This window comes from Ruditapes philippinarum, unplaced genomic scaffold, assembly GCF_026571515.1.
Source record: "Ruditapes philippinarum isolate M1 unplaced genomic scaffold, ASM2657151v2 ctg4160_1_1_1_1, whole genome shotgun sequence".
Lineage (NCBI taxonomy): Eukaryota > Metazoa > Mollusca > Bivalvia > Venerida > Veneridae > Ruditapes > Ruditapes philippinarum.
In genome coordinates this window covers 33,583-60,331 of record NW_026858849.1, presented here as the reverse complement: position 1 = coordinate 60,331, position 26,749 = coordinate 33,583, and the positions used below count along the sequence as shown (strand labels likewise).

At 31.2% G+C, this 26,749-nt stretch overlaps 1 protein-coding gene across 1 annotated transcript in view; it reads right to left on the bottom strand.

Moving 5' to 3' along the window:
- LOC132754484 (uncharacterized) overlaps positions 1 to 26,482 on the bottom strand; it is a 41,499-nt gene extending 15,017 nt beyond the window's left edge. Inside the window, exons 1-36 of the mRNA XM_060745121.1 lie at positions 26,341 to 26,482; positions 25,650 to 25,963; positions 22,130 to 22,279; positions 21,611 to 21,749; positions 21,040 to 21,201; positions 20,286 to 20,419; positions 19,731 to 19,904; positions 18,111 to 18,154; positions 16,906 to 16,940; positions 16,453 to 16,550; positions 15,765 to 15,932; positions 15,183 to 15,229; positions 14,833 to 14,946; positions 13,408 to 13,515; positions 13,065 to 13,178; positions 12,620 to 12,664; positions 11,254 to 11,352; positions 10,847 to 10,872; positions 10,516 to 10,625; positions 9,812 to 9,991; positions 9,516 to 9,562; positions 9,308 to 9,348; positions 8,405 to 8,511; positions 7,746 to 7,874; positions 7,335 to 7,463; positions 6,543 to 6,601; positions 5,774 to 5,884; positions 5,422 to 5,535; positions 3,726 to 3,754; positions 3,057 to 3,151; positions 2,544 to 2,705; positions 2,229 to 2,272; positions 2,019 to 2,044; positions 1,557 to 1,675; positions 774 to 962; positions 523 to 587 (exon numbers count right to left, since the gene is read on the bottom strand). Of these exons, the coding sequence (XP_060601104.1) occupies positions 523 to 587; positions 774 to 962; positions 1,557 to 1,675; positions 2,019 to 2,044; positions 2,229 to 2,272; positions 2,544 to 2,705; positions 3,057 to 3,151; positions 3,726 to 3,754; positions 5,422 to 5,535; positions 5,774 to 5,884; positions 6,543 to 6,601; positions 7,335 to 7,463; positions 7,746 to 7,874; positions 8,405 to 8,511; positions 9,308 to 9,348; positions 9,516 to 9,562; positions 9,812 to 9,991; positions 10,516 to 10,625; positions 10,847 to 10,872; positions 11,254 to 11,352; positions 12,620 to 12,664; positions 13,065 to 13,178; positions 13,408 to 13,515; positions 14,833 to 14,946; positions 15,183 to 15,229; positions 15,765 to 15,932; positions 16,453 to 16,550; positions 16,906 to 16,940; positions 18,111 to 18,154; positions 19,731 to 19,904; positions 20,286 to 20,419; positions 21,040 to 21,201; positions 21,611 to 21,749; positions 22,130 to 22,279; positions 25,650 to 25,963; positions 26,341 to 26,478 (3,865 nt within the window). The 5' untranslated portion in view covers positions 26,479 to 26,482. The remainder of the gene's footprint in view (positions 1 to 522; positions 588 to 773; positions 963 to 1,556; positions 1,676 to 2,018; positions 2,045 to 2,228; positions 2,273 to 2,543; positions 2,706 to 3,056; positions 3,152 to 3,725; positions 3,755 to 5,421; positions 5,536 to 5,773; positions 5,885 to 6,542; positions 6,602 to 7,334; positions 7,464 to 7,745; positions 7,875 to 8,404; positions 8,512 to 9,307; positions 9,349 to 9,515; positions 9,563 to 9,811; positions 9,992 to 10,515; positions 10,626 to 10,846; positions 10,873 to 11,253; positions 11,353 to 12,619; positions 12,665 to 13,064; positions 13,179 to 13,407; positions 13,516 to 14,832; positions 14,947 to 15,182; positions 15,230 to 15,764; positions 15,933 to 16,452; positions 16,551 to 16,905; positions 16,941 to 18,110; positions 18,155 to 19,730; positions 19,905 to 20,285; positions 20,420 to 21,039; positions 21,202 to 21,610; positions 21,750 to 22,129; positions 22,280 to 25,649; positions 25,964 to 26,340) is intronic.
- Positions 26,483 to 26,749: the final 267 nt, after the last annotated feature.

Below are 26,749 nucleotides of genomic sequence, written 5' to 3'. Positions count from 1 at the left end.
AGACCAGCCTGCGCATCCGCGCAGTCTGATCAGGACCCATGCTGTTTGCTATCAGTTTCTCTACTAGCTATAGGGTTTGTAAGGGAACAGCATGGATCCTGATCAGACCTCGCGGATGCGCAGGCTGGTCTGGATCTATGCTGGTCGCAAACCCATTATGTTGGTTTTGTCATGACGCGGCTCAATTCTATTTCAATGAAACGAGATTTAAAGAAATAAGATTTACTCGCATTCATACAAAAAAAACTTAAGTAACATGGAAAATAAATGATTAAATAAGTTACAAATTACTTATTTGGCTTTCTCATTTGACATTTGCAATATAAATAATTTAATACACAATATCAATTAAATTGCTTCCTTTAAAATAATGTTTTCACATTCAAAACGTAAACAATGATACAAATAATGAGATCTTTTTTAATTATTCAAAAGCATACAGTGTGAAACCAAAAATGTATCAATATTGTAATTGATCACGAGTTCACATGTTGGTGTCTTCATTCATTAATAATAACTCACCAATGTTTTTTGGATCTTTAATATGTATGTTGAAACAACGCGTTTCGCCTTCCTCTACCACTGCCCTATATCGAATAGAAGTTGTAAAAATGGAAATGGAAAACAATTAATTGCGATAATTTTTTAAAAATTAAATAATTATTGAGATAGTTATCATCTCAATCAATATTTAAGGAATCAAAGCAATAAAAAACCCATGTTTAATTGAAGATTGCTAAATTTGGAAAAAAATCGGAAATAAGTGATCATACCCTTTCAAAAAGAGAGATAAACAAAAGGTTCTATTAGTGTTTTTGTCAGCAATTTCATTCAACACGGAGATGTCCACAGTGCAGTTTCCGTTACTTGGCTTGGCGTTGCCGGTTATACAATTGTCACATGTTGAAAATATATGGTAGTTTACAAAGCCGCCTGTAGGTGGCTGTGCTTGGATGGATACACTGAAAAAAATGAAGTATTTCCTACCATGTTTGTTTGTTTTGTTGGTTGTTAATCGATTTCAACACATTGTTCTTTATTTCTCTGCAGTCAATCAACCTTTAGTTACCGGATTTCCGGGATAACGAATGAGCAATTTCCAATTTCCCCCCTAAAGATCAACTACTTATCCCAACTGAATTCTGATTCAGCAGTGAGAGACAAATGACTATACGAATCAATGTCCGAGATCAATTTTCACGAATAAATTACGCCTCGTCCGAGAACTAGCGATCCCTGGATTACAAATCAGATGCTGTCCCTAATAGGCAAAGCTGGCGGAAACAATTAAAACGATAAAAAACTATACTTGTACATTTTCTTCTTATTGGACATCCAAAAAGACGATAACATATTTTAACATTACACTCTGTAAAGAATGCCGTTTTAATTTGTGATTCTCATATCAACAATAATAAGTTTTTCGAACTTCACAGATAAATCTTGTTTTTAATTCAAAAGTAATATTTTACACTGTTCTAATCATTTAATCTTATTGCTTAAATTTTAATAAAACTGTTTTTCATCTTTTTGACGTGTTTTATCAAAATCTATACCATTCTTTTTCGTGTCCACTACCAGATGTCACGTGATAAAGCACGTGGCATGGGCCACCAGCTAAACACTCGACATCGGCGGCGTTAGGTAAGCTTGGCTCTATAAAGTGTGGTCGGTCCTAAAGTTAATAACTATAATATTGTTTAATCGTATATTGATTATCCACTTGATTAAACAACACATTGAGATATTGACAGTGCTTCCTTAAAAATGAATATTTTCTTAAAACTTATTTTATCTGTGATAAGGATACCGGTCTCTCGAAACAAAAAATGCTGGCCACTGTGTATTTGCAAGTTGGTTGAAATTATTAAATGAATGCTTCAAAAATATACATTTTCTCTACACTATAATACATCTTTAATTGATTGAGCAAACCATGTTCACGATTATCAGTTTAATGAAATTAAAAGCATTCTTTTAAATCACATTTCAAATTATGTTATGTATAAAGTATTTACCTTGAAACCATATAACAGAATCACATCTGAAACCAAACAAAATTTCACCGGGTAAAAAGATGGCATTGGAGAATAAAACATTATTATATATAAACTCAGATACATTAAATATGGTTCACAAAGTGTATATATTTGCAATTTGCATTTTTTGTACAGAAATGACTTCCATTATCAAAACAAAGTGCATGTATAAATAAAATCATCACATACCTGAGACAACATTTACTTTAACACACAATTCGTCTTTATTAACTCTGTAAAAACAAAAACAAATATGTATCAATTAAGCAAGAGCTAGTTCAGGCATTCTGTACGGACGTCAAATGTTATTAAAAAGTAGTGTTCGAAAGTACCCAAACCAGCTTGACTTCTCAAGATAGATTTTATATCATTTTTATTTCATACATTACTTAAAAATTTAATGGAATGTTTAATTTGTCGATTAAATATTTATTTATTTATTTATTTATTTATTTATTTGTTTATTTATTGATGTTTTTCTTTTTTCAAGTAATCATAACTTACCCATGTATATCTTTTGTCTGTAGGCACAAATCTTTTTCACCTAGCTCTAAACCTTTCAAAATCACATCAGTCTGAAAGCTGTCGGGAATTGGTTTTCTGTCAACAGTTTTAATTTCTTCCAGTAACAAAGTTGGATCGATATAACCAGGATATACTGTGGGTCTTAAAAGAAAATATAAACTTCAGTATTCTTTAAAAGAGTTTCCATGGTAGAAAGATTAATCTAATGTAATTTTCCTAGAATATTATGAAAATAACGTTACACCGGTTTATTCATTTCTGTTTATTATAAATAAAACTGTTGTTTTAATGTCATGTACAAAATATATATCATGTTTCATTTTTTGTTTGTTAAGATTGTTTTATGTGTTGATATTACAAAATTCAAAAAATTAAGTAAGATGATACTATTGATATGCAACACCACTCAATGTAAAAAACACATTTTTTGCGTTTTTCGTAACCTACACAAAAATCCATTAAATCAAGTTTTATGCAAACTAAAACACTAACATGTTGGCAGGTTGACCGGAGAGGATAACAGAAAATCCGCATTGCTGATATATTACACAGGAGAAAGATGATGGCTTAGCCGTATCTGTGAATTTCTGTAAAAAATAACTCTCAACGCTTGCTTTAAACAGAAACTAATATTGTCAATTCCAAGGAATAATCTTATTTGCCGATATAAAATCCTTTATGCTCTAGAAATACATTATGTTTTTAGTTTTCAAAAGTTTTTATTTTTGAAGTCCTGTTTAGTTTCCTAAATGTTATTCGCTGACCAATAACATGAAATATGTTTTGATTCTGCTCCTATATGGTAATTTGTACAGTTATTAAGTATTTGCATGGTAGATCTTTCTTAAGAATAGAAAAAAATTCTCTGAGGCATATAATGTGCCTCTAGTGTATGGTATCTTGTTTTCCTCAAAATAAACTGATAAATTTCTTTCGTCACTTGTTACACTCATTAAAGTTTTGTCAAATTCATGATAACTGGTATAAATATAAAGTGCTTTACTGATTGTCTATATATAAACCAAATCACATTTTATAAACATTGAATATTTACATTCAATGAATATAATGCTTTATTTTCTTGAATATGATTTATTTAGGTGACATGAATAAGGATAATCCTCGTTTATAAGTACAAAAAATAATAAATATCATATTTACTGTAAATCCGTTGGATACACTTGATGGATCTGTAAGGCAGAAAAACGAAGAAAATAATTTTTAACAAATTTATGTTATATGTAAATAGTAAACAAACAAATCATGTTTTAACATTAAATATATCACATAACACTTTTTCATTATACCAATAAAAAATAAATATTTAACTAGAGGATGCTTTTGTAAAAAAGCGCATGTCTCCCCCACTGCTGAGAATAACTGTGAATGGAAACAGGAATGGAAATGGAGATAAGATAATGTAAATACCCGGTAGTCACTTCAATGAAGGCTGTCTATGGATGGTTTCTATTGTTAAGGTTGTATGAGAAGATGCTTCCTAAACTGTTTGTTTTTAACCAGGTATTCAATTTTGAAAATCCTGGTTATTCAATCAGCGTATGGCAGGCGGGCGTCAAACGAAATTGCACTTGATGGTCATATCATATATAGTTTCACAAATGAAATTAAATGAAATTGTGTCTGCTCCATAATTCTTCAAACCTTTAAAGGATTTTGATGATACTTGAAACAAACGTTCATATTGTCAGATTTTTTACACTATTGAAAGACAACTCAAATTACAATGTATGTAAAATCATGATAACTGTAGTGTGTTGGGATGACTCCACTCGTTTTCACAATGAAGCCTCTCTGGTAGATACTTGAAACAAAAATTCACCACATCCAGAGAACGTGTAGAGAACATGTTTCGTATGGCTGGTTCCAAGGTCAAGGTCTACTTGACACTTGAATGTCATATCATATATAGTTTCACAAACGAAATTAAAGGAAATTGTGTCTGCTCCATAACTCTTCAACCCTTTGAAGGATTTTTATGATACTTGAAACAAACGTTCATATTGTCAGATTTTTTACACTATTGAAAGACAACAGTGTGACCTTGACCTTTGACCTACTGACCCCAAAAACAATAGGGATCATCTGCTCAATAAGACCATTCATCCTATGAAGTTTGAGAGCTGTAGGTCAAAAGGAACTCTAGTTATCGTCCGGAAACGAAGAATGGACGGACGGACTGACGGACGGACGGACTGACGGACGGACAGGGCAAAAACCAATATGTCTCCCCCCAGTTTGAGGGTTGTAGGTCAAAAGGAACTCTAGTTATCATCCGGAAATGAGAAATTGACCAACGGTCACTATGACCTTGACCTTTGACCTACTGACCCCAAAAACAATAGGGATCATCTGCTCTATAAGACCAATCATCCTATGAAGTTTGAGGGCTGTAGGTCAAAAGGAACTCTAGTTATCATCCGGAAACGAGAAATTGACCAACGGTCACTGTGACCTTGACCTTTGAACTACTGACCCCAAAAACAATAGGGATCATCTGCTCAATAAGACCAATCATCCTATGAAGTTTGAGGTCTGTAGGTCTAAAGGAACTCTAGTTATCATCCGGAAACGAGAAATTGACCAACTGTCAGTGTGACCTTGACCTTTGACCTACTGACCCCAAAAACAATAGGGATCATCAGCTCTATAAGACCAATCATCCTATGAAGTTTGAGGGCTGTAGGTCAAAAGGAACTCTAGTTATCGTCCGGAAACGAAGAATGGACGGACGGACTGACGGACGGACGGACTGACGGACGGACAGGGCAAAAACAATATGTCTCCCCCCGAGGTGGGGGAGACATAATTACAAGTCAAATTATTGAGTACAAAACACCTTCATTGCAGGTAGGCCCAAAGAAACCAGCTTTACAAATACATGTAGCAACACCATTGTCTACTTGACAATATGCACCATTCTGGCAGTTGTTATCAGCCGGTTGACAGGGACCTGTAAAAATATATGCATAAACATAAAGAACAAACAAAACTTTTAGAAGAAAACAATAGAAATTAGTAGTTCAAACACACAAACTATGTGAATAAACAACATCATTTCAAAGTGTTAACTTTATAAATTCACATTAATAGTAGATATGTTTACCTTAATGGTTATTTAGAAGCGCTCATGAAATATGAGTTCAGCACATGTGACATTGTATATCTATGCATATTTAATCACAGTTTACCTTTCTCGCAATTTTCTCCGTGATACTTGTCCGAACAAACACATCTATACTTGTCTTGATCTGTACGAAAGCAAAAACCATTGTTCTGGCACGGTGAACTTAAACACGGATCTGATAAAATGATATTAGAAATTACTTTAATACATATCCAAACAACATTAAAGAATCTTATAACGTCTATAGAATGTTTATTGCATGATTTAAGTTCTCATTATAGTAGAATCAGCTTTTCAGTAAGTTTGCAAGCTTAATATTCGTACTGAGCTAAACTCGGAAAGTATATTATGTATCAATGAAGAAAATAGGTGGATATATATATAACTGTGAAAAAAGCTTTGTCTTAGAACCTAAGAACTATCTTGTGCATTAATTTGGAAATAATGCAATGACTTGATTGCTGTCTAGAGCTTAGCTCGTTAACGTGCTGTGCACAGAAATCTGTATTATTTTCAAATTAATTTCGCTTTGTCAATTTTTATTGTCCAACATGTTATCTAACATACGAGTTCGAATAAATTGACCTCAAAACCTCTTGAAACATAAGGCTATAATCAAGAATTGATTTTGTCCTATTTGATATTGTTAGGAAAAACGAGATCTGCTTCCAATCAGCGTATGGTTATAATAGATTTGTAATACTATAAAAGAAGGTTGATATATCGACATGACATCGACAAATCTATATTGTATATATAATTATAAAGAACAAATAAAGCTAAATACAAGTATAAAAATTAAAAGAAGATGATGATAGTAAAGTAAATATCACCTCGAGTGTCTTTTGCATACACTTGAACTGTGTAACAAAGTTGTTGGTATTCTGAAGAACTGAAAATATGATAATTGACAAATATAATGGTTCACTGAACTCCTTTAACAGAAATGTTTCATAAAATAACATCAATACTTTTATTTTAACACATCTTTACTCAATCATTGTACATTTGCATGTAAATTAAGAAGACATAAAGACAATTTTATAGAATAGCAAGTTGAAAAGGTTGCATATTCAGTTTGATTGTCTTCCTGAGTTACAATGGGTTACTCTTTCATTTCCATATTAATGCTCTTAAGTTTAAGAAGAATGTTAAAAAATGTGTTAAATAAATGTTTGACGTTTTTTTTCAGTTTGATCTATGTTTTTTTGGTCTAATAGACTATGAAAGCGTATCAATTGTAAGAAAATCATTCTATCAATATTGAGATAAGGCATATACCATTCAACGAAATTAATCACATGATACAGATTTCTTTTACAATATCCCCTTATTAACGTCCAACTGACAGATTCGATAGGGTTTTTTTTTCAAATTTCATAATTAATCCTTTTAAGTATAAGAAAGATTATATATTATTTATGATGTAATATAAAAGTGCTTGTAGAACGTAGTTGGTAACTTGCATTTTCCTCTTATTTCCATAAGGAGGTTCAATCAAACTTAATAATGTTTTTTCATGTGCAAAAGGATCAAAGTATTATGACGAATAATTGTTTTACAATGTATGCATGCGAAATATGAATAAAAAATTGCAATAAATTACAAATGTATTATAACCATACGCTGATTGGAAGCAGATCTCGTTTTCCCCAACACTATCAAATAGAATTGCAGCTTCTGTAACGCAATTTGGTCCTCTTGGATGTGTGGGATAAACAGTCACTCCTGCTGACGACGAAATTACGTCTTCACTAAAATAAATGTTCCAGATTAATTCATTAGATTTCATTTATCTATCGCATTATTGATCTTTCAGTATCAAGATGGGCGCCTTTTATTCGTATTTAACTCGATGTTAATGGTTATCTTTCAAATGCACATTGTTTTAATGAATCGTGCCCATTACGCGCTTTCTAATTTTCTGTTTTATCTTACCGGTACTAAAAAGTATAAAACGTTTCTTTGCTTAAGTTTTTAGTGCATCTACCTTGATCATTAGCTATCAAATCACAATAAGATGGTAAATTGAATACCAGCAAGGTGAGGCATCTTTGGCAGCTAAATCCGTGTCACCATCGTCATTATCTTTATCATCAATGTCACATCCACCATTTATAGTTCCGTTCAAATGTGTAACAGGTGTTGACATATTACAAGAAGACCTTTATTATAACATAACAATAATTTTTTCGTGTTAATAAGTCAAAATTATGATTCACAATAGTGAAAAAAGGAACACAATAATAAAGAAGGAACAGCAATGGTATCTTAACGCAGTACCAGATAACGTCTAGCTGCAGCTATGAAAGAACATCGTAAAAGCAAACAAGATGTATCCGGTTGCTCTAAGATTTGGGTACTGATGGATACTTCTTGTCATTAATGTAAAAGTGATGTTTCGGTCATCCATGACATGCGTCCTTAAAGTTGCACAATCTTAGTGGTTCTAAAATGCTTTATTTTTTTTCTATTGGACACAATGACAATTAAAATATATAGCAATGTTGTTAAACTGTCGTTTATTTTTAAAATTAAGGTATGAAACCATAGAATGCTACTCTGAACTATTTCTTTGAATATCACTAGATTTAACCACAAACTTTTATTACAAACAGGTTTTGGTGAAATTCATAATAATTCTAATTAAACTGATATAGGGATCTTTGTGTTACATTTCCCCTGAAAAACTTACCGATTTGATCTTATCGAAGTGTATAATAACAACTGACGTCTTTCCCATGTAGTTAGTGTTATTTTGCTACCATCTTTGAATGTCGGTTGGACAAATTTGATTTTTGCCTGACAAAAACGTATTTATAAAATGATTTATTCATATTTCAATAATAATGTTACAATTACTCATCTTATCAATAATGTATAGACTTGATATTAAGAGGATATTTTTTCGTTTGCGTGAAATATGGAATATATTTTCACGAAACATGATAAAATGCCACTAATTTTCACGAGCCGGTACGGCGAGTGAAAATATGAGGCATTTTATCATGTTGAGTGAAAATATATACCATATTTCACGAAAAACGAAAAAATAACCTTTTTATTTAATTTCATTATCAAAGAAAATGGTAACGAATCCCCTTGCTTATTACCAACAGCAATTGTACAGCGCGCAGTAATTTATGCGTAAGCACGCGCTGTTTGGCGCTACATTGTGACGTCATGTAAACAACTCTTTAAACGTCTGTACAGCGTTAATTGCTGAATTAAAGATATTGGTGTTCGGATTAATTTTCTTAGTTAGACCATTTTCTATCATGCTAGATAGTTTTCAAAACAATATTCAAGAAAAAGTTGTTTTGTATTCATCAGATTTTTCAAACAAAACGGCGAAAGAAGTTCCTTTAAAATGAATACGAGTTTTGACTCCGCCCACTTTCATATTTGTATTTCATATTTATTTTTAAAAAAATATGAAATATATTTGACTGATATAGCACCATATTTCATGGGTAAAATTAAATAAACATGTATATTGAAAGAAAATTACAACAATGCCGAAAATGTTTTATCAACATTTGAAGAGGAAACAGGGGAAACAAGCTACTTTGCTAAATTTAATAGTGTATACACTTACATTTCGATGAAAATATTCTTGACTTCCTGTAATCGTTTCAGCTGAATTGAAAATTAACGAGAATATTAAACATTTAAGAAAAATGCATGACAGACAATAAATGAGATTTTCATTAGTAAGAGTGCATATACGTTCTTCGTTTTTATACAAAATAATATATTTAATCGGATATGAATATGAATATGATATAGAATAAAGAATAACTTACGATTGGAAATTATGCTGATAGCGTAACAAACCGAAGATTTTGTGTTTCTGAAACAAATGTAACAAATAAGATTAACTGATATATATTTGATTTCTTTTTCAAATGCTTTGATATATTTTCGTTATTTCATTATATTTACAATATTATAAAATCAAGAATAAGTTAAACCAGTTGAAAGCACTGTTTAAACTTGTTTTAGTTATGAAATTGTTGGAATGTACATGTATATAGATATTGATTATTTGTACGTAGAGACATAACATATTTCTTTTATAATGATAAGCATTGCCACTTACATGTACGTAGCCATTACACATATATATTGAAAGTTAGAACTGTTGAAGGTTCCACTTATTTCTATATCTGTTGAATAGATAGTTGAAAATCCAGGTAGGTCTGATGATTTCTTTGCAGGGCCAGTAGTGGTGATGTTTTGTAATTCCTTCGTTGTTTCAATATCAAAAGTTGGCACTAAACTAAATGAAAGTTGTCATTTAAATTGCAAAATGGAAGCATTGTACATAAATACATGATACCTGTTCTGTAGAAAATATGTTCAAATTAATTTGAAATAACATTTTAACGCATTGAAACATCCGTATTATGCATTGGCCTTAAATGTTCTGTTGTCTAACACTTTGTTTAATGTAGCAGACAAAATTTCATTATAATGAAATTTTCTTTATGCAGATAGAGCTGGCAAATAAGTCAGTCATTAATTATTCAAAATGATTTGTAACATACGATGGTCAATGATATTCATATTTAATTATATACAATGCAACTCGGTTTAGAAGAATGTACAAAAGAACACTAGTCAGATTCGAGTCTACGATTCGTGTAGTGTCAGTTTTCAAGGAAATCCTATTCAATCGTTAAACTAAATTCATATCTTGGATTTATTTGTTAAAATAACTTGCCGAACAGTATATATTAAAAATACAATGTTTGTTTTTGTTTTTTTTTGCATTACTTAGACCTAGATAACATGAATATTTACCCGGGTTTGCCAGTGAAGAAAACACGCAAAGAACATGGTATAATAAAGTCACTTTGTGTATAACAAATAAGTGTACTTCCATCTTTGGCTGAAGGTGAAATAATCCCTGTCTGCATACAGAAATCATAATTAGCTTAGTATGTAAACAAATTTAAAACATTGTATGAAAATCAATGATGATAAATTTATTTCATTTTCTTCTCATATTATATAATACGCCAATATTTATTTTTAAATTATACCATTTAAAATAGTTTTCTTACATAATTAATCGAACTTATTTCTTAAGTAGATTTGTTAGATAGTGTAAGTATAATAAGCCGATACTCACAGATGTCCATGTAATATCACACTTCGCTGAAACAAATAAGCAACAAAGTACTTCGGATGAAAGAAAACCAATATCAACAGTGTATTGTAGCGGCTTTACAGAAGTAAAAACACTTAAAAAAACAAAATGTTACACTGACTGCCCTACTTAACACGTGTAGCAATGTCACAAACAAGCAATTATCATAAGCAATTGGCGTTTGATCTTATTTTTGAAACAAAAATTCTTTTAATACTTAAACAAGACATATAATAAAGTATCAAGGTATATTAAAAGCATATTCTTTAGTGAAAACAAAAACCAAATTATTTTATATTTATACTTAATATAATCGCCAGCAATGTAAAGACACTAATGGATATAAATGATAATGCTATCAAAATTAATTTCAGAAAAGAATATTATACGTGTTTCGCATTGGTGTCCGTAGTATCCATATGCACATGTGCAGTGTCCCCCAGTAGAGCACACACCGCGACCATTGCAGGAGTCTGTTGCACAGCCAACTGTAATTGTAATATAAAGTTTATTTAACAATTGCCCTTTGCCGAACAAAATAAACTGTAAAATCACGGAAACGCTTTCAACACGAATATTATTTGTTGAGTTAGGATCAACATCTTTATTGAGCATAAAAAACGGTATCATTTTGTTTGAATGGTATCATATTTATTTTCCGAAATATCTGCAAGATAATACTTTCTGATTCAAAAATTATGATGCTCAATTGATTGACATTTTTACGTCTAAAAAGTCCTCTAAAACATTATGTGAATAGTCTAAGCATCCTTAGTTTCATGTATACCCAGCATTATACATCATTAAAGCGCTTATTGACTCTTTCTATTATGTCTTAAAACTAATATAGTGTGAAAATCATTTCAGTTGTTTATTGTTCATTATTGTTAATGTTTAAAACCAATGAATTACAATCATTTTAATAGCAAAATGAGTTAATATAGACGGTAAAAATCTAGGCAGGTTCGTAAATATTACTTGATAGTTTCCATATATTAAAAAACAGTTTAAATTCATTCATTGTTAAAATTCTGTTTAAATATGTATTGTCTGAAATATCGGTCACATAGAGCATGAAGAGAAGAGGGGAACTTGGGTAACCCTGCTTAAAGCCCATATATCATTTAAAGCTCTGACATATACCTTACACAACACTGTGTATGAATTGACCTTACAACCGTTACCAGTTTACAACAAACATTAAACATGACTATTTTTAATTCTCAATGAGGGTCTCTTAGAATTGATATTAGATTTAACTAATGCATTGTTTTCACTTAATCGCATTTCGACTTCATAAGTTATAATTCCGTTTTCAGAGAATATCTATTTACCTTAACTAACATGTAAAGGCGTTCTTTTCTTGATTGAATCCTTACCAACTTAATATTATCATCCGAATACCACCGTATGAATATTATCATCTAACCATAATCATTTGATTACAAAAAATCTTTTAAAACAAGCATCAAGTGTTAAACCTAGACTTAAATATACTCATTTATAGAAAACAAATTTGTATATCACCTAAGCTTAATTTAAGCATCAAAATGGATATTTTTCATTTTAATGTGAAAGTTTTGAAGCTGCGCGATTTCAGTACAAACGTAGAGCAAGATTCTGTTTCTGCTGTCGATCTTTGTTTACTTTGATAAAATATCATAAGTCAATAAATTATCGTTACGTCTCAATTATTCTTGCACAATAAAAACCTGTCATACAATTATTATATTAATTCTTGGTCATATTACATACCTTCCGGGCATTTTATGGTTCCTCTATTTTGTAAAGGACAATTATCTGGAAGAATAAATTTCATCTGTTGGATTTAAAGTTGAACTCGTATACAATTTCCGGATACGGGTCGAATATAAAATGCGAAACAAAACATTTTTGATGAATGAAAATAAAAACTTACCAAACGTTTATTGAAATGATATATCTACTAAGTTTAGTGGAAATCAGCTAGTCCTTTTTTTATTCATTAAGCCTGACTTTTTGGGTGATTAGCAATTCGCTGAAATTTAACAATCTTCAGCTACCTTAACAACAGCATTTTAACAATGATATTTCTATTTAACTAATTAAAAATTAAAAAATAGAGGGAAAGACTTTTGAGGGAAGAGATACCAAATTGATATTGAATACTGGGTAACAAGTAAATATAAAATTGGAGAAAATAATCAACCAAGTCATTTACCTATCGCACAATTTACTCCTGCATAACGCTCAAAACACTCACAAGTATAATTCCCTATACTATCTTTACACATTCCATGATCGTTGCAGGCATTTTGTGGGCAGTCATATATATCTGCATAAAGATATCAGTCGAGAAATTATGGCAATTGTACAAGAATTAAAAATTTAATAAAACACTGTCAGGAAAATAACACAAGAGTGATATATTAACTACCGATTGTTGATAAAAGGCTGACATTGTCTGTTAAGTAATGAATGTCTATTGTAATATTTGCCTTATCTGAATTCTTATTAAAAAGTTAATATCCAACTTCCACATTTTCAATAATGTATCTACTCACTTATATCGCATTTTTCTCCAGCGAATCCCGGATTACAGTAACATTTTCCTTCAAAACAAGTCATTGTATTTTCTTTTACACATGGATAAGGAAAGCATTTGTCTACCTCTGAAAATAGATCACTCAACAAAATTATTAAACTGTAATTATATATAACCATATAGAAAGTCAAGACATGGATGATACACGCTTCGAACGCTTTATATATAAATGACCTTTTACATAAAGGAAACACACGGACCTCAGTGGTTACCTGGGTGATGTATTTTAAGTTGTTTTAAGATAGTTTGACATGACTGTGCCGCATTAACATTTGTTATGTTCATTAAAATTTCTAAAATTTCATTTATCACTAAGGAATATGATGAACAAAGTTACTGTCTGTTTGAATGTCATACCATATTTACTAACTTCCCCAGTGTAACATTTGTTTATCTGTGAGTACTGCAAACATGATAAATTTAGCTTCCGAATTTTACTGCAAATTCTGAAACTCTCAAATTCCTTAACGTTCCATGAAAGCCGTGTATCTTGTGCATATTTCTTATTTGTTCATCAGATAAACCTTAGACTGTGACAGCTGGTGAAATTATATCGAATAACGTTCTCACGAACGCCAGATACAGTAAGAACCTAAGAAACATTTTATTCATGTGGACGCACTTGTGACAGTTTGCTCTTATCCATAATGTGAATTATCGATTATGATCAAGAAGGTAAATGTCATTAACTCCTATTCCTTCATTACGACTAATATATCGTTCACTAACACAGTCTTACATTAGTAGAAACGTCTCGGTTTACATGTTATATTTCAGTTTGTCACCATGTCTAGAGAAACTATGTAGAGATATATTTTTCTTTCGAAACAAAATATCTATTTATGACAAAGACTTGTTGATGGGCTATAAGGAGGAATACGTCCAGATCTCTATATATAAACCGTGTCTAGTCAATAAAGGCATTTTTATATCTATTTCACACAACGTTAACTTCAGGGCTCATTTGACACATATCAAATACTAGTATCTTTCAAATAATCGTACGTATAAGCCTTGATGATGGAAACGCTATTTAATATGTACGAGCAAAATTTTCATATTTTATTGTTTTCTTCGTGGTAATCGTTATGTAAATACAATATTTTAAAGTTCATCATTAACGTATATATTTATTCAAACAACATTTACAGAGTAGAATTTTAAAAATAGTAGAGATCAAATGTTGTAAAAATTCTGGAAAGAAAGGGAGACAATCCCTGGGAAGCAATGAAAATAACAGAATATATCTAAATTGGTTTGATTGATTCTATTCATGAGGAATATTTCAACGCCCCGCGGTAATCTATATTTATAACACTAGATGAACTTTAATCAATAATTCCGAAGAACCAAAAAAAATCAATAGTGATTAAATGAGACTTACTATTTTCGCAGGCTCTGCCAAAGAATAATGGAAGACAATGACATTTAAAACCACCAGTGGCATGATCCATCACACAAGAAGCGGAATTTTTACATGGATGTAACGAGCATGGATCTGTAAAATGATCGCACATCAAATATGAATTTTGTACAACTTGTATCAATCATAAAACCTTTTTTTGGCTGTTTAAGTTCATTATCTGGATATTGTCTGTTACATCGTGCACTCATTTATTCTTACTTTTATTCTTTACATGATCTCAGATTACTTTTATTCTATTGACTACAAAAATTATGATAAATTACTTAATGGTATCTTAAGAATAAACAATAAAAATAAATATATCGTACCTGGGGGTTCTATATGGCTTGAGATACAAACATTGTCACTTTCACCTCTGTAAAATAATAAAAAGAACTAATATTCTATCGGGTATAATGGCGAGTCAATGTCCTAAAGATAGAAAACTTAAAACTGAATTCAGTTATATTCAACATGTACATAGATTTATACATGTTATACATGGATTCCGTTGTTTCTCAATTAACAGTCCTTAAAACGTCGTATTCTATGACCGTACCATATACTACTAATACATGAAATAGCAGATTGTCTTTTACTTTATCTCGTTATTTTTACATGCACTTACTCCTTTCCACAATATCTTTTGAACCAATAGAAATGTGAAACGCATGTTAGTGTTTGCCCAGTTGAATTATAACTCCTCCCAGGGCTCAATTAATATAGACTTATATACAGAAAACTCTGTATGAAAAGAACATGCGTATTTGACATGTAGCTTGAAGAACTTTACAACATTAATTGTAGTCATGCAGGCTGTAACGGCTCTCAGCTATTTCATGTATATTTAATATCATGTTTTCAATTTAAATGTCTTTTGTTTAATAAATGTTCTCAATGGGTATACTTACCCATTTGCATCCTTTGCTATTAAACAGATTTTCTTGTCTCCAAACATTGTAGGTTCAAGGGTAAGATAGGCTTTGTATACTTGCTGACCTTTATATGTTCCAGTTTGAATTTCGCCAACCTGATACTTGTCAATATAGCTTTCAGTCACCAGTATGTGTTTTAGTTTTCTAAAATATTAATTCAAAGCAGTTTTAAATAGATTGCTGCATAAAATCTTAAGAAACTGAAGAATTTGCTCATTAATATATTTAGTTTTTTTTTACCAAATAATAAAGATAATAATGAGAAAAACCAAATCCTTTTTGTTCATATTAAATCTTTCAACACTGTATAAATATTTAGCCAAATATATATTTTTAAGGTAACATGAGTCAAAGAGATATAGCATAATTGTTTTTTAATTAAGTTATTTCTTCAGACTCAAAAAGATAATCAGAATCTTTTTTCCGTAAAATGCATTTGCAGAATTCTCTTCTCAAAACATTTTATTTTACAATATATTGCTATTTTCTATAAATCATAGATGATAAAGAAAAGGCAAAATGATAAAACTGTATGACATACACGATCGCATTGTCACAGACAGGTGTGACTATTGTAGTTGCATGTATCACATATGTGACAAATAAGATACGTGCCAAATTTTCTCCTGTAATGCTATATCAAAGACTATATACTTGTACTTACATTGCTGATTTAACATTAAGAACTAAAGTGCATGTAGCATGAAGTGTGCAATCAATCGTTTGATTTGGTGAAGGTATATCGACAAAGTCAGGCTTATTCTAAAACAGTGGAAATAAATAAGATATTGATATGCAAATTCATCTCATCAGTATAAGAAATTAAACATGAAATACACTTAAAATAGAATATGTTTTTGAAAATGCTCTTTAAATGTATTTGATTGATAGAACTATAAAAGAAACAGAAATAAAATGTTACTTTTTCAAATTATACTACTTTTAAATATCTCTCATTATATATTCAAAGACCTTGTGAAAATAAATACCTTACTGTTTTAGTGATAAAAAGTTTTCAAACGTAAAACCCACATATATAGAGACATTGTAAAGTATTAAAATGAAGTTCTAAACCTTTTTAGTGTTTACTCATTAAAACAATTTTTCTAACACGTACCTGCGTGTAACTTGAAGAATAATTGAAAACGTCAGCTGTAAAAAGAAATGGATATTTGTTACAAAGTTCTCTTGGACTTGATAAATTAATTTAAAAATTTAAAAAAAAGATTATTATATTTTTAAAGAATCAGGGGTGGTTACAGAACAGACCTTGATGAGGGCTGACACGCGAGTGAAGCGTAAATGTTTGAGTATTTGTCTATTACAATGTTCCATAGCGTTTTTCAATATCTTGCCTTTACCATTAAAATAGCAGTAAAAAATTCCTTTACCATTAAAATAGCAGTTATAAACGTGATGTGTGTTGTCAAAGATTGGGTTAGCATCTTGAACATGTGAATTAGGTTGGTGTGGTTATGAATTTTCCTCTTATAGATTGTGATTTTGAAAATCTGAGGTTGTAAAAGGTTATTTCGCTGACTTATTCCGCCCTTAGTTTTCTCGTTTAGGGCACACGCATTTTTAACTTGAGGACCATATGCCGCTATTCATGTAATAGCACTAACGTGTCACATTGAATGTTCAATGATAACCGCCATATGAACACAACTGCGGATGTTTCAAAATTCTTAATTTACCAGTGCGTGTTAAATGTTGAATTCTGATTAAGCCGGTGCTAGGGGGCGTGGACGGTAGCTAGCACTTGACAGTACCGTCCATGAACAGGCTCAATCAAACCGAGCCTGCAACTTTTTCAATTTTGCCGCATTGGGCTTTCTTTAGGGATTCTTATTTCACTCTATTCCTAATGTTTTTAATGGTATAATTATTTATAATATAACTACTCTGTTTTATATTTACTAATTTATAATTTACGTCATAAGGTAAAGAGATTTCTTGTCTTTGTCGTTTCTCCCTTTTTATTTAAATCAAATTTTCATTTAATGATTAGAAAGTAATAAACCAATCAAGTATGCCGATTCGACGTTTGAAGCGAACTGACTTTAAGACAATACAATATACGCCAGTAAGTCTTAAAAGTATTTTAATCTGCTTATGATGTGTATGTGTGTCATCTAGTACGTGTAAGCATGGAAATTAATTTGGCAATTAGAAATATCTGAGATAACATAGTTTGGACAATCAATGATGCTAATATGTTTAGATATTTCATATCTAAATAAGTTGATTTACAATGATTATTGTATTAATCAATTTCTAAATATTTGAATATTTCAGGTTTAAAAAGATGTTGTAACGTACGTCGGACAATCAAAGAGAAACATCTGTCCTCCAAGGAATAAATTCTGAAAAAAAAAATAACACTTAACCGTGGAAGTGATAATTCATTCATAAAAATTAAACAAATGAATATGCTGAAACAATGACAATATGTCAAAACGCGTCAAGATGAATACATTTTAAAATACTCCTATCATTTGCCCTGAAACATTTAAAGAAATGTATACTCACTGGTACTGTATTTCTATGCAAATATTAAATAATTATAAGAATATTTGATCCAATGTTTTTATAAAGAAGATTTTTAAAACTGGTAAATGCAAGCTTTGATCTAATTTTTATGGGAATTAATATTTTTGAGTATTTTAAGTCATTGTTTACCAGAACACAAGCGTCCACCGATTATATATTTTTCTAAATTAATGTGGATGAATTTTTCCGAAAGAGTAATTATAGAGTAATATATATATATAAAGATATCCTAGTATACAGCAGTCTTAAAAAAACTTTTCTCCGAATGAAAACATTTTTTTACTTACATAGAAAATACACAATTAGGATTATATGAACAAAAACAATTTCTAATTTGGATCTGCAGAAAAGCTTTATCATATTCAGACTTTATCTTCCTTTAGATATAAGAAATTCCTCAAATTTACAGTCATTCAAAAAGAAATATCTCAAATGGTGGTTCTGTGGTTGGAATTAAACACAAATTTGTATTATAAATGATAAATGTATATCTTACTTGCAATGTTTATATTCTTATTTAATGTTTTTCCCTATATTTTCTTTTTATATGTTATTTTTTAAGAAATTGTAAGTTTTTCTGCCCAGCTGAAACTCAGTATTTTGAGTAAATGTGCTGTATATTTGTTTACAAAGTAAGATACAAATAAGAATTTGAGAGCATTAACTATTTACAAATGAAACATAAAAACTATCTTAAACTTAAACCATATTTAGTGCATTTGAATAGGTAAATTAGTTCTAATTCAAAAATAAAAATTCAGCCTTTGTCAAATTATTGTTTTTTAATCAATCAGCTTATGTATATTTCTATAACCACAGACGTGTCGTATGATACATTTGATACACTTTATAAATGTTTGAAAATAAAGACATATTTGAAAATTGTCCAACAGTACCTGTATCTATTTTGACAAAATACAAAATTTAGACAAAAAATTTAGACATCTATCCAGAATCTATTGTTATATCTTTTTACTAAATGTATGACAAATCCTATCACAAACTAATTAATAATATTGCTGATATCAAACAATTTGTGTGCGTTTGAAATACTTACTTCACACACGTGTACTGAAATATTTAAGCCGTTTAACTTTTATAAACTACTATTATATTCTTCCTTTTTTGATAATTTATTGCATGTTTCTAATATCTATTTTTCAAAATATTCTTTTCATCGTTTAAAAAAGTTGGCGACTAAACTATAGATCTAGTTAAATCAGAGTGTTGCTATGGAAACCCCTAGGAGCAAAAATATACTATCGCTGACATGATGTACAGGAGGAGTATTTAACATCTTTCAATTTAGATCAATTTTGTCGTATAATTATTTTAGAAATAGCTTAAACATGTCATTTAAACAATTTAATCTTTATTTGAAACACTAACCCATTGCTATCATTGACCTTGATGCATACCACATGCCTTCCTATATCCACAACTGTAGGATTCCAACTCATAGTTGTAAATCTTATTTGTGGACGTGCCGGATCTTGTTGAATTGGAGTTTGCAGTTTAACATTTTCTTGTTGCATTCCAAACGCTTTAAATGCATAGATTGTGCTGAAATACAATACATATGTACTTTTTTCGCAAATATTTTTACAAATCATTGTGGTACATTGCCAAAAAACATTGCATATCATACCTTAATAATGTAGATTTCATAGTGAGTTATTAATACAATAACTTTAACTGTGTCTGTTTTAAAGCAGATGTTACTCTTTGCTAAAATGAAACTTATGAAAAGTTATTGTTATATCAAAGTATAATACTATATGTTTTTGTCAGAATAAAGGAATATTGGCTTAATTGATCATTAAAACTTTAAACAAATTTTAAAGTAGTTTCGATTAAGTTTGGTATCAATAAGTGGGCGTTTATTTGCTCAAATTAAATTATTTAAATCATTATTATATTTTGACAATGTTACACCACACTTACGCATTTTGTGGTGCTTCAGCGTAAATATCCGCCGACCATGTCGATCCCGCATAAATGATAAAAACATGATTGTTTTCAAATGACGGTTCAACAAAAAAAGGTTGTTCTAAATTGTCCAATACTTGAACAGCAAACTAAAAGAGGATAAAAACAGACATATTATTATTGACATTTAATAATTTTTTTTTCAAAATATAATAAACAAGATCAACAAGGAAAGGCGGCGTTCAATGATCGCAACCTATAATGTTTTATATTACATTTAACAAAAATGTGTAGATTATTTCGTAAAAAGCCACTTGTTACTAAGTTTATCTATTTTATGTTTCACACCCACTTGATCGATATTTACACCCTTCCAAACCTTTGGAACCGAAGTGGAAACAATTTATTTCTTAACAGAATTAAAGAGGATCTACAAAGCTTATGTCACAAGATGGCACGTATGAGTGTAAGCTAGATAAATATTTCCTTGGCGAGATTCTATCCCACAACGGTTAAAGGCAAGTGGTTTGAAGTCGGCGATCATAACCACTACGCTACGGTGCCCCTTGTAACATGTTATTGCTTGTACCTCAAATAATGCACAGAAAGGGAAAATTATTGTCACACATTTAAGCTGGAAAAGTTGGGGGGGGGGTCTTTTTTTCTCTTGAATATTTGAAAGATATAGATAAAATAATTTAAACAGGAATAATCATTACACCTTTTGGCTGTTAAACTTGAATCACTTTCATACTAACGGAAAAAATACCTGAACAGAGGATGTACTTAGCGAAAAATGTCCTGCTGTGTAAAAATCGGCACCGTAAACAATGTCATCTCTATTGTAGTCCCGGACACTAACTGGAATGGCTATCCAACTGTTGTTTCTGTAGCCCGCAGAATATGATGCGTTTATGTAAACGGTGCAGTTCTTTGTATTGTGAAATTTTATAGATAGAAATTAATTACAATGGAGATTTCAAAGAAAAGAAACGCTATCGCTCTGGTGCAATGTAAACAAAAAGATACAATGAGTAAATGAGACAGTTAATGAGAAACCCTTCAAACATTTTTGCTTTGATTTTTTAGCAGGAGTATCTAATGGGAAAATAATGGAACTTTTGCACTATTCTTTCTTGTAACAGTTAAAAGTCAAATTATTTTTCATTGAATCTATTTGCTTTAAACAAGATTACATAACCATTTAATTTTAATAGATTATTCAATAAGCAAATATATTTAAATAGTATATATTCTATAATGTAGTGTTTGATGTTTGGTTGACGTAAGCATGCGTGCGTGTATGCTTGTGTGCGTGTTTAACAGTATTGTAAACATACATCAAAAATTTTGATATTTGGCGGTGGGTTCATTGAGATCGATCCACCTTCTGAAAGAATTGATTGTTCACATTTAACGATGTCTCCATCAGCATCTAATGTTGGAATGTTTATCCTTGAAACTTTGTTTAAGGCAACCCTTTTCGTATAGAAAATATAAAAACGTTATTATAAATATTCGAAATATTTGCTTCAATACAGAAAATAATATTGTACATTTAACGGAACTTTTTTTTAAAGAAATTGCTGAAATATTATCATTTAAGATATAAAATATTTTACTTAAACTATTCATTAAATAGCGTTTTAGTTAAACTCCAACATGATAGTCTCTTTGTTGACTTTAGCTTCTAGTTTTTCTTTGAAATTTTAGTTAAAAGCATCTTTAATCTTTTCTTTATCTGATAGCATAATGAAACTCAATATCAAACCATTCATGCTTATTACATTTGATTTGTGTTGTCACGTATGGACCTCTTTTATGTCCTTAAAATGTAATAATAGGTAATAAAACTAAACCTGTAATATGGTCTGCTTAGGGATCTGGGACCTTTATTTGCTGTCTTTGTATCACTTCGAATACCAGATCTTATATGTGTTTCAATAAACCAATGATCCATATTTCTGCCTGTTTGCAAGGAGAGATTATTCCTAGAATACCCGTCAAAGCTGAAATGTATGATATGGTTTGCATATACGAAGGATATAAGCTTTTTAAATTTCATCCCCGGATGACTTCTCATGTCGTTTTTATCTTATAAATTGATATTTACTCGTACATAAAATAGAGAAAATAAGAATCTCTAAAGAAAGTCCAACAAGGAAAATTGAAAATGTTGCAGGCTCGGTTTGAATGAGCCTTTTCATGGACGGTACTGCCAAGTGCCAACTACCGCCCACGCCCCCTAGCACCGGCTTAAGCAGAATTCAACATTTAACATGAACTGGTACAATTTTGAATTTTCAAGCAACCACAGATGTGTTCCTATTGCGGTTATCATGGAACCTTCAAAGTGGCACATAAGTGCCATTTCATGAAAAGCAGCATATTGTCCCCAAGTAAAAAAATGCGTTTGCCCTAAACGAGAAAACAATGGACAGAACAAAATACCGGTAAAATAGAATTTTGATAGGGGATCAGATGTTAGGAAGCCTGTATATCACAGATAAGACGTCAAAAGACTATTAAAAAAGCAGGCCACATATTTAAAGGGTGATTCAACAGTATTCAAGTGAGAAAAACTGGAACCACCTAACAAGAAATCAGCCGAAAAAAAAGAATTAAATGACCACAAGCACAACAATAATTTCGTTCTGAACGATCTTAATTTTGCAAGCGTCACACTGTCCCGAAATTGACACAAGATGGGCATACGAATATAAAATTTAAATTTCGTGCGAAGATAGGCCCGAAATTGGTCGACAGTCTTAAACCCCGAAAAAAAGTGATTTTAAGAAGGTACGCAATCGCACCGAGCACACCTTTCCCAACGAAGTACCACCCATCCGTACCCCACGAAGTTCTAAAATATGCAATTTTGTCAAAGATTTTTCCAGGACACCCAAAGTCACGGATTTTTCCCGACGTCTTTTTGTCGTGCCTCGTACTGGTTAAAAGGGCAAGTACCTTCCCCCGGTGTATACCCCCAGAAAAACCGGGCAAATTTTTCTTTTGAGATTTTAAGGAAATTTAACCTATTTAAAAAATTTTTTTGGGGCCCTTTATATTACTGAAAAAAGAATTTTTCACACAAAAATTTGATAAAAGTATGCCTTGTTATGGTTAGTAAACTATCCACATTTATATCGAGACGTACCGCATGCAACATCTGACGGGGTATATGTATCTCAGTAAATTAGATTCACTAGAGCTTTAAGCAACGTGAAGGTTTTTAACAAGCTAAATATTTTCATTACTAGCAAGCTACTCAAACAGGGCTACCGCTATTATAAATTGCATAGATATTTTACAAAAAATAACAATTGTAACTTTGATTTAATCTCAAAATTCAGTAGTGATTCAAAAAAGATTTAAATGGAGATGTTATTTACAAACTTCGCAAGATCTTTGGTCGTTGTTGCCTTTACTAAAATTATTAAACGTTTAACCAAAAGAGGTTTTGACTATACTTCTTTAGATATATCGCATGCTTAGTGTACAACACTTTAATAATTGGTCCTCTTTTGATTACATCTGACGGACCAAGTGGGATACTCTATGATGGACAGTTTTTTCCCTTTGGGGGAATGAATTGCTTTGATGTTCGTCTTTGTTTTGCTTCGTGGGCCTTTGATCAGTGATTTGTGTTTGTTACTCTGTCTTCCTTTAAAAATTTTGTTTTTGTTATGATCATACGGGTATTCCTTTATATGCGTTCTAATAAACATTTGGTGTTTTATTATTTTACTTTTGCCTTAACAAATGTTATAATTTACTTGGGGGGATTCATTTTTATTTAACGTTCGTTTATAGAAACATGTGGCTAAGAGTGGAGGTTTAGTGCACCGGGTATAAAACTCCCCAGCAGTGCCTTGCCTGCTTATCGGTCCAAAGGCCCGGCGCCCTCTTTGTTCCTCAGAGATGTTTTGTATTCTCTGTTTTTGGTGAATTTTTGTCGGCATTATGTTGTTTTTCGCTTTTGGTAAGTATTTTCCCTTTGTCCCCAGTTTTTTTTATTTAAATATATATTAAAATTTGATTTTTTTTTCTTTGATTTCCTTGTCGTTTTCCCTTTTTTCGCTGATGTATATTTTAAATGGTTTAAATGGAACCCTTCCCTTTCCTTTTTCGCCCTGTGTTTCTTGGGGGGGGACTTTTTTTTATTGTTCTTTGCTTGTTGGGGGGGGTGGTTATTGAAAAGTTGCCCTTTTTGTTGTTTGTTATAATAATGATAAAATTTTTTACACCCCAAATGGGCCCGTGGGCCTAAAAATGTTTCTAAGTGTTTGAAGTAGCAATTGCTGCCCTTTTTTTTCTCGGTTTATTTATCACCCAAAGTATTTGAGGTAAATGAAAAAAAATTGTTTAATTTCAAATAATGGAAATTTGATTCTCTTGAATGTGCAAGGGTAAAAAAAATGGTCTAGCGTCCAAAAGTAAAAATGCAAAGCTTGAGCACTCAAATTCTTTTTTTGTTCCCCCGTGGGCCATCTCGATGGCAAATCGATGGGGCCGACGGTATTGCGGGGGGTTTGGTAGTCGGGTTCCCCTTTGAAACGGGGAATCTTTTCTGTTTACCCCGTTTGTCATCTTTAGGGTAAAAAAAGCCTGAATGCCGTGATAACGAAGAAAAAAAGAAAACTACACAAATTTTCAAATGGCTTTAACGGCCTTTTCGAGGGGAAAAATTTACTCGAATTCAACCCCAAAATGGAAACCCTTGCAAGTCTTCGGACAAATTTTAGGCTGCCAAGTTTTGGAAACCCCTCCGAAATTGTGCCCGATTGTAAAATTCACGGGGGTATACATGGAAAAGAGCCCTCCGAATGGGCCCATGTTATTAGTCAGATCCCAAATTTAAATTTCCTTTTTGTTCCTCTGATGCCAAAATTTGGGGCAGTGTACGCCGCATTACGGGGAAAAAGCAAATTTAGTGAAAGTCATTTAGTAGGCTAAAAATTTGGAAACTAAAATTAAAATTTTTTATAAATTTTTTTGCGAAACCTTTTGTTTTTTTCCGGTAAAAAATTAAGTTTATCTGGGATGGTTTAAACAAAAATTTTTTCCGGCCCAAAAGCCCCCCTTTTTTATGGAATGCATAAAAGTGTACAATGAAACCTTTACGCCTTAGTAAAAATCTAGGTTTTTTTAAAAATTTAAAAATCCCGTTTTTCCTTTGTTTAAGTCGGGGCTTGGTGTGGACATAGTTTAATTACCTACCTTTTTAAACAGGATAAAACAAAAAATAGTCGGACCCTTTTTTAAAGGCTTTTTATTCAAAAAGGGAAAAAAAAAATAAACAAATTTAGTATAAAATGTATATTTTTTTCCAATATTTTTTTTGAAAATTTCGAAAAAAATAAATATGTATTGAATAACCCTTTTAATGACTGTCCCGATTTTTCAACTAAAACGCTGAAATGCATGATTTCCTGTTCCCATTGTCTGTTTTCATCAACGTCAATCACAGTTTCGTTGTATGTCTTCTCCACTATCGCATTTATATTTGTTATTGTTGGCGTGTTCGTGAAGCGTCTCTTATTCTTCAGCGTAAAGTCGCCAAGAGAACCTGGATGTGATGACACTACACCAGGTCTAGTTAAACGTGTAGCTCTACCAATATCAGATAAACTACATGCCTGTCCACATGGGCCCTTCCCAAGTACCCATCCAGTTATAAGCTCGACGACAATCTATATAGAATTGACCAATACTTTCTTTATTATAATGATATCATGTTTATATAATGGCAATTCTTGCAAATTTACAACACTTTCAAATGTTTAATAATGCAACATCAAAATATATGTAATATACCTGCAAAAGAACATCATATTCTCATAAATCAGAGCTGTCAATATAGAAGTAATTAAATGTAATGATTAACAGGGATATAAAATCATTATTTTGTTCAAATGAATATATATGCAAATCATGAAAAATTATATATTATTCAACTGCTATGTTTCGTTGTCGTAGAATTCAAATAAATCAATGCAGTCATTTCATGTACTTCTGTTTAAGTTAAATCACACGAAAAGGCAGAAAGAATGGTTAACTGAAGATTTACTAGAGAACTGCCATTAGCTTGTTTTTCCAGCATAGAGCTTAAAGCTGCTCCATAGAATTGTCCATCTTGACCATCTACGTGTGTACACCCAAAGCTTGCTAGTAGAATGAATTGTAATACTAAACTCCATGAAATCATTTTGTCAGTGCCCTGTAACTTATAATACATGAAAAATGATTATCTTATCATGACATATAATTAGGAAATAGAATCAATTCTGAGTGCATTGTTGTAGAATAATGCACGGTTTGGGTTCAAATGCGTAGTAATATAATCACGAAGGCCGATAGGCTTGAGTGATTAATTACAACGCATTTGAACGAAAAACGTGCATTATTATATAATAATGCACGAAGAATTAATATCTATTTCCATTCTAACACGGCAAGAAAAAGTATAATTATTAATA